Source organism: Crinia signifera, chromosome 8 (genome assembly GCF_055691185.1).
Source record: "Crinia signifera chromosome 8, ASM5569118v1, whole genome shotgun sequence".
NCBI classification, from domain to species: Eukaryota; Metazoa; Chordata; class Amphibia; order Anura; family Myobatrachidae; genus Crinia; species Crinia signifera.
Genome location: NC_139224.1, coordinates 19,537,138 through 19,549,359, shown reverse-complemented (window position 1 = coordinate 19,549,359; position 12,222 = coordinate 19,537,138). Strand labels below are relative to the sequence as shown.

Below are 12,222 nucleotides of genomic sequence, written 5' to 3'. Positions count from 1 at the left end.
ACCAGACCTGTGCTAGAAACCCCACAGCAGACAGTGACACCCCAGGCAGTGAAGAGGAACTGCATGGGTTTTCAAAGATGGCGGGTGCTAGAATGAACAATATATATAGAATTTAGAACGGCTATGGTGTAACCATTACATCTATTATTTTATGTAGATTTATGCCACAAAACAGTGAATATTTTAATATCTTGAATCCCGCCTGCCGATTCTTAGTTGAGCCGGCCGAGAACGGGACAGGGTCACGGTTGTCAGGCCAGCGCGACAGTCATGACCCGGAATTGAATATCCCCCTAAATCAATGATTAAATAATAGTTTTAGTAGCCCATGGTTCCCAAACTCGGTCCTCAGGGGCACCCTGACAGTCCTGGTGTTAAGGATATGCATGTGACCTAATTAGTACCGCCCACACTGCCCGCGTGAGTAAATATGCGGGGCGGGCAGTGTGGGAATGCGTGGAAGGCCAATCCCAGGAATCCCAGCATTGAGCATTTTCCAGTCCCAAATCCTGGGATTGACGAAATGTCCCGGAATTGGCTTCCCTAGTGTGAATATATATATATAGGGGTAAATTTAATAAAGCTTCTAAAAATTAAAAGAGGTGCTGTTGCCCGTAGGAACCAATCAGATTCTATAATTGTCAAGGATGCAATAGAGAAATGATCGACAGAATCGGATTGGTTGCTATGGGCAACTTGTAGAAGCTTTCGTAAATTTACCCCATAGGGGGTTATTCATTCCCAACAGTCGGATTCACGGCCGTTTTTGACCCATTCTGATTGACATTGTTTTGTCAGAAACGGACGCTAAATTGTCGAAATCTGATGCAAATCCATCAATTAGCAGCCTTTCCGACAACTTTAAAAAAAGCTGAATCTGAAACACTTCAATGCTGTTGGAAACGGTAGCATTGTATAGACGAGTGCCGCTATTTCCGCTGAATACCCCCTTACGGAAACTGGCATCTACTATAATCTCCTATGCCCAGGCAATACACTCAGAGGACTTTACAGCAATTTCTGATTTTTTACTTTCATTTTTTAAGATTAGCGTTTGAATTGTGGTTTTATATAAGCCGCAGCTATCTGTCTTGTTCTCACAGGGACCCGCGAGAAAAATAAGGAAGAGGCCATTGTACATGTCTCAAAGCACCAACAGTCTGTGTCTCTCTGCTCAGTTCAGGCAAACGGCTGCACCATATTGTACAACAAGACGCACCAGGTACCGCAATGCCAGTGACATCATTCATAGGCCTACATGCTACAGCGCCCCTAGTGGCCATTGTCTTGCTGCTCATTAACCTGTCTGAGAAATAATTGCCTGGTGCACCCAAGCGTAAATCTGTCTCGCTGCCCATAATATATCAATGCAATGCAGAGATTGTACAGAGATAAAGGAAGATAAGGCTGGTGCAATCCAACGCAATAAAGAAACATAAAAAGAATGAAGTAAAACTAGTGTCCATGCAAATCCAGGCACGCCCTACACTGACTCATCTGTCGTTATTATATTATCTGGTATCAACATAGCGATTAGATCTGTACACTTGGGAGAGGCAATGTGCCCAGTATACATCTGTGCAGTACCCTGTGGATGGCATGCCAAGGCAGTAGCGCACGCAGGGGGGTTTCTGGGTACCCAGAAACCCCCCCTGGAGTCTAAGGGCGCTAGGCTGAAAGCTGAGGGTCCCCTCTTTCCATGGGTACAAGAATTTTAAAAATCGGCCCTTGGGAACCGGAGATATCTGACTTCAAAGCAGAGGTCCCCATCCAAGCCTGTTAATTGCTCTTCCAAGTCAGATATTTCAGGTTCTGTCTGACTCAGAGTTTCTCTGAGGGTATATTCCCTGAGGGTATATAAGCTGGGACTCCCCCCCCTTTGATGGACACTAGGATCTTGTCTCTACTGTTCCCAGAACCAGAGATATCAGCCTTCCAGCAGCTGGTTACTGCTCCAGCTCCACACACCTGGTATGTAGTATTATATACTTGTGGGCAGATTGCTCTGCCTCCTGAACTCTGATCCCCTAGTCCCCAATACCATTTGGTAGGTGGGATTCTCTAGTTTTTAAATCCATTAAAATCTAATAAATGTATTTCTGGGAACTGGAGATATCTGCAGTCAAGCAAGCTGTCCCCCACCAGAAAATTATGAATAATATGCCCACTCCACTATGCATCCCTCCTCTGCATATTAAACATCCTCTACCACCCTGAAAGTTATGTGTCAGGGCCCCTTCATTTAGCCCAGTGCCCCCGTCTCCCACCCCATCTCCCACCATCTGTGCAGTAAAGGGGTAATTAGTGGAAATTACTGATCCAGGCGCTACATGCTGAGCGGTTGATATAATACCCCCTACCATCCGCGGGACATCAAAGCTTCCCCCACCCCTAGCACTGGAGGATCAGTAGTGGCCCCTATACATTGCTATGCCCAGGGGTCTACACTGCTGTTGACGCCCCTGTATGTATATATATATATATATATATATATATATATATATATATATATATATATATATATATTGGTCTATCTATAATACTTTAACTGACCTGGCATATACTGGGTCACCTAAGTGTCCATCTCTGTGCTTTGCTCCGCCCCTCTGGAAACCCCCTTCTGAAAATCCTGCGTTTGCCACTGTGCCAAGGGGCAGGCAATGTTCACAACGGCTTTATAACAATCATTATTTAACAGTAACAATCAGAGTTTTTACCTATGGACTGCATCCACCCCCCCAGGGGAAAACCACCTCCTCCTCAGTGTTAGTCAGTGGCTTCACTGTGACTGGCAGTGATTTCCTACTGGAAGTCCTACCTGTCAGTCATGACCGTCCCCCCAGGACTGCCAGTCCGGGCCGCGATAGGCAGAGAGCTGAGTTCCTATTGGGAGCTGTTCTCTGCCTCGTCGTGCAGCCCGAGCCAGCTTCTATGGGCTGCAGCCTACGCAGCTCATAGAAGCCTGGCTTTTGCACAACTGTATTGCACAGGTGCCGGGAACCCAGGCAACGGGGACCAGCAGAGAGCTGGCAGGGAGCAGTGGGGACCCAGTGGAGCGGCCAACAGACCAGATCCCCTGCAATCTGTAGATGAAGGACTATTATCAGCATCTAGAATCTCTGTTGGTGAAGCTTTTTCCTTTGTGGCTCAGACTCTCAGATTCAAAGGTCAAGTCAAGACTCTCCAGCTTCTCACGCATTTCACTCATGTCCACTGTTATTAGTATTTTGTGTTGTGAAGGCAGATGTGGAGCAGATCAGGGCACCACATTTGCCTTAATTACTAGGGATTAGTAAATGAGCCCCATTAATTATTGTTAGTATTATTTACTACATTTTATGTTCTTACCATGGAGCTTCATATATGCAAAAATGGTGTATTTGGACACAGACCCTGACTATTATCTTCCTGTTACCAGATGAGCAGAGGCGCTGGATTCCTAGAGGAGAAGATAGTGGAGGACACTCTGTCTGAGAAGTGTAGAAAGGTGAGCTGGGAGCTTTCTCTGCATAAAGGGGCATTAGACTCCTACTTCGTGGACTTCCCCCATAGGAGATCCCAGATCAGGGCAATGTCATCACAGTCCCTACTGCACCTCAGGTCATCCCTCAGCAGGGGCAGGCCATACTGACATAATTTGCATATCCATGCCCCACCCATGACCATTTCATAACTCAATTTTTGTCAGCGCACAGGGAAGGAGGTTGCTTAGGAAACTACCCCTAGCACTAGGATGCTGAAACCACCCATTTTGTGTCATCTCTTCTGGGTGTGACCTCTTCCTCCCAAGGTAATCCTACGTTGTGCGCCCAAGATGGCTGCCGCAACTGGTACCATTTATGGTTGGAATATATAAACCGTAGACGTTATTACCCAGAATGTCTGCCCCAACCCTGCAGTATGATTATTGTGATCTCTACTTTAAGTCAACAACTATCTCTGTTTTTTAACTTCATGCAATTCTAATGCCTTTGTACCATGTTTTTGATGTATTTCAAGTGACTTTGAGTCCTATGGGAGAAAAGCGCTGTATAAATAAAATTATTATTATAAAATTATTACATATGATGCTTTAATGTTTTTGTTCTTTTTCAGATCTTGAAGTTGGAACAAGATGGAGATGTCTACGTTTGCTCTCTGGATCAGTGTAAGTATATTTGTAGTGTACAAGGTCTTTAATACATCGGCACAGAACCGCCTCCTGGCTTGGGAGAATTGGTGGATTATTTCCTCTTTCCTTAGAACGCTGCTGTACAATAACTGAGGTTAAAATGAAATATCTTTCTTCGCACTGATTGGTTATTGCTCGGTGTGGTGGAAATATAATTGGTAGAATCCGTTCACTTCCTGTAAAATATTGAATATCAAGAAACCGAAATACTTCCCACTTTAGGTAAACTTGTAAATACACAGGGACTGGGGGGCTGTGGAGTTTAACAGACTTTTGATGAATTCGCTGCAGGATTTAAAGAGACAATTGGCGCTTTAAATCTTGTGGCTAAGTCGCCCAAATATTCGCCAAGTCCACACACCCGCAGGTTACTCCATTAACATATGCGTTAAGAGCTTTCCTTTGCGGTGAGAGTCAGCGGGTCCCAGCGGGACCCGGCGGCTCCCCCTGCCTCCCTTACCCGGCGCTGCTGCTGCGCCGGGCTCTCCTCCTCCCTGCACCCGGAAGAGGATCATAGTGCAGGGAGGAGGAGGTCACAGGTGAGGGGGAGTTGGTGCGGGGCGGCGGTGGGTCGGTGCAGGACGGCAGTGTGTTGCGTTAGAAGCCCATAGGCTTCTATGGGGCATTGCCAGATTTTTCTGGTGATGCCCCCCCGTTGCGGTAACCCGGGGGGGGGATGCTTAGGAGCATCCCAAAATGCGGTAAAAACCCAGATAACGGGGTTTTTAACACATTTTTAGTTTAGAGAATCTGCCCCTGTGGCTTTTCTGGGTTACCGATTTGCAGATTCTTACCTGCCCACCCATAACCTTTGCTCAGGCATGCTGCCACATTAATATAAATAAATACTGAGTGTGGGTGTGTGGGCACTGTTTATGGCCGATAGTCGGATGCCCGCAGTTGCTACCGATGTCCGTAAAGCAAATGCAATAGGCAGACTGCAGGGGTTAAGAAATGCCCTTCCAACAGCCCTCTAAAGTGTAACAAAAATATCTGCGACTTCCCCAGCTCTTGCCCAGGTTCCAGGGCGCCTCATTATTGTGTTGTTTGGTTGGAATCTTATCTCCATGTCATCATTTCTTTCGCTTTCACTTTTCGCTGGAAGGCCACAATGTCATGAAAGTCAAATTTCCCAGCTTACAAAATAGCAACACCCTTTATCAGGACACCAGCCAAGTGTAACAAGGCTCCCCAGCGCTTTCACACAGGAGGGACATAAATGTGTTGTGACTAATATTTCACTAAACCCTCTTTTTGTTTTGTTGGTTTGTGTGTTTTGCTTATACGAGATCTTATTAGTGTTTGATGTAACGCTGGTAAAACAGGGTAAGGGCTGCCGAGAAATCAGGACCCAGGAGCTGAGTGTGGTACAGGCACTGGAGAGGGTCTGGTTTAGCCTTCTTATTAATATACCTAAGGTCCGTTCCTGAGGAAGGCTGATAAAATAAAAATGTTGATCCTGCATATTATTTATTGAATGCATTCGTGTGAGTGCCATCCATCATTTGACATGGTTGCGTGTGTGTGTGTGTGTGTGTGGGGGGGGTAATTCAGGCCTCAATCCCATGAGGTACCAACACACTCGCCAGTCCTACGAATGGGGTGCAAACAGCACCCACTTCCCAGGATGGGGTGCAGTGGCCTGTGACCACACACTCTAGTAAATACAAACACAGGGGGCACAGCACTCACCATAATAAACTAACTGATCTTTACATTCAAATAATCAATTCAATAAATAATGGGGTTTTAGTTCATGAATTGATCAATGCATTTAAGCTTGCAGCCCATCGCCAAGGGACCCAATTTCACTGCAAGTCCTACACTAACAACTGGTTTTCTTAGGAACCTGGCACCTTCTTACACATCATAGCTAAAATGAACATGTGTTTTTATTTATTTAATTGATTATTTGAATGTAAAGGTGAGTTAGTTTATTATGGTGAGCACTGGGCCCCTGTGTTTGTGTATGTGTGTGTGTGTATATATATATATATATATATATATATATATATATATATATATATAATTCATCCCATATTTTATGTTATAACTGGTGATTTTTTATCGCATAGCAGTCACATGCATACATTACCCGATATCTGCTGTAAGTACTATAAGCCAATGTTTCCCAAAAATCAGCGACCCCAGAGTATTAACGAATAAATGTGACTTATTTTCCCAGATATCAGGTCGCGGTGGAACTGGTCGCGGGTGCTGAGCCTTCTGGCCGTAGCCTCCGTGTTGCTGATTCTACTACTGAAGAACCAGCATTTGAAAAGTGAGTTTTCCCTTATTGATTCTGCTCTGTGGTGCGGTGCTGCCGCAGGGCAAATGGTAAATCGCACCATAAATGATAATAAAACAGCGTTATTATTTAATAGTATAAAGGCGTTAACTAATTCAAAAATGCACAGGACCCACAAATAAAAAAACATCTAAGTAGTTGCCACAAAAAATAAAAAAACCTTGAAAAACTCATGTCGAGCCTTTTAATGTCGACCTTCTCATTGTCGACCTTAGCTGTGTCAACTCATGTGTCGACCTAGTGGCTTTATCCCCAATAAAGCATCCAGGGACGGCTACCTCAGACCATGCCGTCATATCATTCCTAGGTCGGTGTGCTCAGCTGGAAGCCTAAGCTGCCGCCTAGGTCCTGGAGATGTTAAGGAGCCTCAAGGGTTTAAGGGCCAGATTCTCTAAGCTTCAAAAGTGATAAAATGGAGAGTGATAAACAGCCAGCCAATCAGCTCCTGCCTGACATGTCACAGACTGTGTTTGAAAAATGTCAGACACTTTTGAAGCTTAGAGAATCTGGCCCTATATACTGTACTAAGATGGGAGTTCTATGGAATATGGGGCAACCAATCAGATAATGGGCCAGATGTATCAAGCTTCAAAAAATGATAAAGGGCGGGATGCTATATAGCAGAAATGCGGTAAAAACCCCGTTTTCGGGGTTTCTACCGCATTTCTATATGCTATATGGCGCCTCCGCAGTGTCAGCGCTGCGGAGGGAATCGCCAGCTAAAGCTGGCGAATCCCTGCAGAAGCCTATGGGCTTCTTACCGCAGCGCTGTTTGAGGGATCCGTCACGGATCCCTCCCAGCGTGACCTGCGGCCGGCGCCGGGGTCTGCGCATGCGCAGATGGACTCCCGGGTCACAGACCCGGAAGTCCAGTGCCGGCACCGCATCGCAAGGGACAGCTCTTACCGCAAGAGCTGTCCCTTGCATGAATAACGGCATATGTTATAGCATATGCCGTTATTAAAAATGCGATGTCCGGCGAAGGGGGGCCGCGGATGTTATAACATCCCGCCCAAAGTGGAGAAAGCCAGCCAATCAGCTTCTACCTATTATTTTTCATACCCAGCCTGTGACATGACAGGTAGGAGCTGATTGGCTCTCCACTTTATCATTTTTTGAAGCTTGATACATCTGTCCCTTATCTATTATCTTCTAGAAGTTCTTAATAAATAAGAAGTAGATTCTAATTGGTTGCTACGGACAACATCCCACCTTCCATAGATCTTCCATCTTAGTAAATATTCACTGAGATGGTAGTTCTATTTCAAATAGGATGTTGCTATGGGAAATCAATCAGGTACTGTCTATTATCTTCTAGAATATGCTAAAAAAATAAGAAGTAGATTCTGGTTGGTTGCCCATGGCAACATCCCCATGTGAAATAGAACTTCCATCTTCGTACATTTCCCCCTCAGGGGTCAGGATTGCTTTGTGACTGGCATGGTAACTGACTCATTCTGTAACCGCATTCACGATGAGTTTGCTTAAATACAAGTTCAGATTGGAAAAATCTTAATCTGACATCAGATAACCTTGTCCCGTACGTAAGAAGGAAACGGCGGGAACAGGCGGTGGTGCGTCATGCAAGCTCACCAGCCAAATCACAACATTTGTATAGAGTGCGCCCTTTCACTCTTTGCTGGCTGATTTAAAGCCGCAGTCACATAGAAATTGCGCAGTTTGATAGCGTCCGTGTATTGAGTTTGAGCAACTGTACGTGATTCAGAGTTGTACAGATCCCAGATGCATATTGAGTGGATGTAACTGGTGGAAGCTTAGCCTTGCGCAGTGGGCGTGGAGAGGGAATGGCGGGATACCCAGGGGCGAGCGTATACAGAGGTGCAGCTGATTTTAGCTGGACCTTGCGCACAGACGATAGGGCTGGTGTCAGTTTGTGCCAATGGCTGTGATGGATATTTATGTATAAGGGGGAGGGGAGATATCGCATAGATAAATAGACCAGCCCAACAATGTTTTACAGACATAGGGCCAGATGCACTAAGCTTCAAAAGTGATTAAATGGAGGGTGATAAACCACCAGCCAATCATCTCCTTCCTCACATTTTTTTCAACACAGCCTGTGACATGGCAGGCAGGAGCTGATTGGCTGTTTATCACTCTCCATTTTATCACTTTTGAAGCTTAGTGCATCTGGCCTACAGTGTGAGCACTCTGTATTATAATACATTATATATATATAAAACCAGTTATTTTCTTCCTCAGAATGGATAAAGTCAATGACTGAGGAAAAATCCCTTGGTGAGTACTAATGAACACGCACATCAGTTACTTGTATAGCGCACACGCGTTCCTTAGCACTTTACAGAGAGTATTGAGACATTGACATCAGTCCCTGTCCCAGTGGAACTTACACGCTAAGTGCCTGATTCACCAAGGCCCGCTAAGCAGCTGAGATGAGGCTCCTGAACACTCCTCTGAATGAACGTTCTCTCCAACTTGATGTTTTTGCAGGTGAAATTTTCCGAGATCGGAGGGTGCTGATTCTGTACTCATCAGACAGCCCGGCCTACATGGAGCTGGTGCAGGTGTTTGCCTCCTCGCTGAGAGACCTGAGGTTGGACGTGGTATTGGATCAGTGGCACCACATCGAAATGAGTCAAAGTAACCCCCTGCCTTGGTACCACAGACAAAAGAGTCTTGTTTCTGAGAAGAAAGGGTTAATCATCCTGCTGTTCTCCACGGGAGCCCTGGAGAGATACAGCGCCTGGACGAAGGATAGGCTACAGCAGATTACCGATTGGGATCCCTACAATTCATTTGGAGCTGTGCTGAATTGTGTACATTCTGACTTTAAAAAGGGCGCAGCCAGAGGTCTCTACGTAGTGGCGCGCTTCGACATCTTCAGCCAAAACGTGATCCCTCAGCGCTTTACCTCAGTGCCCGCTTATACATTGCCCTTAAATCTTGTTACGTTATTACGTGAGCTTGCAGGGGACTCGGTAAAAAAGCTTGGCAGGAAACAAGTTAAGCGACTGTCTGCTGAAATCAGTGACCGGCTGCAAACACCGATGAAGGTGTGCCAGCACGCCATGTTCAGGCAGACCGACATCAGTCAGGCTAGCAGTGATACTTCTGATGGGACAGTAGCCGTGGAGTTACGGCCTCTCATGATCATATAACTTGGGTGTTGGACTGCGCTGGAGCCCACACTGTGTGTATTCACCAGACTGGAAGGTGCTGTATCAGAGGACTGGAGGGCAAACGTCATGTTCAAATGGGCAACAGTGTTTACGAACGAAAATGAAAATTCAGAAATGGGCATTATTCATCTGGAGGAGCCTAGAACAGAACCTTTCAAACTCAATTTCTACAGAGGGGGTATTAAATGTGTGGGGATATTGACTGACAGGGGAAATATCGTCACTCACCTATTCAATGCTGCATAGAAGGTTGTCAGATCCGACTGTCTATAAAGTCGGATCTGTTTTGATGGAAACGGACCCGGATTGTGAAATTCACGGCCGTTTTTCGACAATTGGCGTCCGTTTTCGGTGATTCACGGACTTTCCGACACTCGACAGCCGGAACATTGAATTCCTACTGTCGTGTTACTGTCGGATCGAACTAAAACGGCCTGGTATTCTGACTGTTGGGTTGTTACGACAGCCGGAATCCATATTGAATACCCCCCTCAGCAGGGGTATTCAGTTAGGTCAGATTTTTTGCATAAATGATAAATCTGCACTTTTTGCCATTTTTTGTTTTTGTTTTGGGCGAATAGGGATTTGCCCAATGAAATTAGACGGTCAATTTTTTGCTGTGGCTAAAACACCTGGATCGGTAAAATTGTGGCTGTTTTTGCTGTTTTTTGAGGCATTTTTCACCATCGTTTTTCGCCGGCGAAAAAAAGTTGTCGAAAAATGCCTTCAATAGAATCCAAAACGTCCGCAAGTAAATAGTTGGGGATCTAATTAGTTCAGTTTTTTTCCCCTATAAGAAAAAATGGAACTAATTGAATACCCCTCTTAGGTGCAAATTTATTAAAGCTTCTAAAAATCGAAAGAGGTGATGTTGCCTATAGCAACCAATCATGATAGACAGAAACAAATTGGTTGCTAAGGGCAACACCAGTATATTTACCCCTTATTTTTTGGTTATTGTCATTTAAACAGCAGGTTTGGTGTCTCTGGTGGCAGATTGAAGGAGGAGGGGAAATGGATTATACATAGGCCCTTATTCTGGTTGGTGCGGTCAGAGCCGCACACGGGGCTCCGACCGCACAAACCAAGGGCCGCCCACCAGACGGATCGCCACGGCCGTCCTTACACGGACGGCTGGCGATCCGCACAAAAATGGTGGAGGCGTACGCCTCCACCATGGTGGGAGCTGCCCCCTGCATTCGATGGTCGTCGACCATCGAAGGCAGGGCCGCACGCCGCGGCAGCTCCCGCAAGCTGAGACCACACGGACAATCGTCCGTGTGGTAGCTTGTATGGGGGCTGAAAGCTGACATCCGGCGACGTCAGCTTTCCGCCCCCATGTCATGGTAATGAGGGCGTCATGCCCTCATTACCATGCATACGCCCCGCGTTTGCATGGGAACGCCCATGAAACGCGGGGCGTACACATAGGGAAATGAGGGCATGATGCCTCTCACGCCCCTATACGCCCCCTTTGCGGCGGACGAAAGACGTCTGCGGCGAAGGGGGCTGCACATGCGCAGAATGACCTCTGCGCATGTGCAGACCAAAAACATCGGCGGTACGGCCGCACGCGGGCCGTACCGTGCCGATTAGAATAAGGGCCATAGTGAGGAGAGGCATTCTGTCACTACATAATACAATACGATGTGACTGTGGTTATCATGGTGATAACAGCTGGCAAACTGTAAACCATGAAAAGCTGCTTGATGGGGGAAAAAATGTAAAATGTGTAATTTATGTAAAATGTCATTTTAATTTATTAATTTGTAATGAGTGCTAAAAGAGTAGAGGAGCGGACCAGTGGAAAATTTGCCAGTAGCCACCAATGAGGTTGCCCACGGCAACCCTATCATTCTATATAACAGATCTGGCCAACCTGTGGCCCTGCAGTAGTTTTAGCACCTCCTTATAGCAAAACTGTGGCAGGGCATGCTGGGACAGCCTCCTGTCTCTATGATTTTACAAGTACTTCGTAATTGCTCAGCTTCCCCCTGATAAGTATTGGTTCTGCCCACAAAATGGCCGCCCACTGTAAAATGATAACGGGCACAATTTATTTATGCGCTGATATTCAGCGTCAATCTCAGTCTACGTCTAGTTTCTGTGAAACATGACTGCAGATTATTTTCTTGAACTCTGTGCATTTTATTACAATGTCTACATGCCTTTTTGGGGTTTCTTATGTGACATGAATATATTTATAGACGTTTGATTGTTATTCTAAGGCCAGCTGGGTTGTCTGTAACTCCATTTTGTAAGACGTCACATTTGTAACTTAATTTGTTTGGATGATGAAGAATACGAAAATCTTTTTGATATGTTTTAAAAATAAAATATTTTGTCTTATTTTGTATTTTTTTTTTTGGTCACACATCGCCCAGAAATATTGAAATTGAGGGGAAAGGGATAAAGTGAAGAGTGATAAACTACCAGACCAACTCCTAACTGTCATTTTTCAAACACAGCATGTAGCATGACATCATGTGACCCCAGCGCTCCCCCCCTTCCTCCCCTACTGGTGTGAACACATGGGCAAGTGTGATACTTGCCGAAGACATTCGCACAGCGGGTACGCACAT

The 12,222-nt window shown here is 45.7% G+C and overlaps 1 protein-coding gene across 1 annotated transcript in view; it reads left to right on the top strand.

Annotated features, from left to right (window-relative positions):
• IL17RC (interleukin 17 receptor C) overlaps positions 1–11,989 on the top strand; it is a 68,866-nt gene extending 56,877 nt beyond the window's left edge. The window contains exons 14-20 of the mRNA XM_083155917.1: positions 1,104–1,222; positions 3,419–3,487; positions 4,096–4,147; positions 6,357–6,452; positions 8,703–8,738; positions 8,952–10,669; positions 11,251–11,989. Coding sequence (XP_083012043.1) covers positions 1,104–1,222; positions 3,419–3,487; positions 4,096–4,147; positions 6,357–6,452; positions 8,703–8,738; positions 8,952–9,619 — 1,040 coding nt within the window. The 3' untranslated portion in view covers positions 9,620–10,669; positions 11,251–11,989. The remainder of the gene's footprint in view (positions 1–1,103; positions 1,223–3,418; positions 3,488–4,095; positions 4,148–6,356; positions 6,453–8,702; positions 8,739–8,951; positions 10,670–11,250) is intronic.
• The last annotated feature ends 233 nt before the right edge of the window (positions 11,990–12,222 follow it).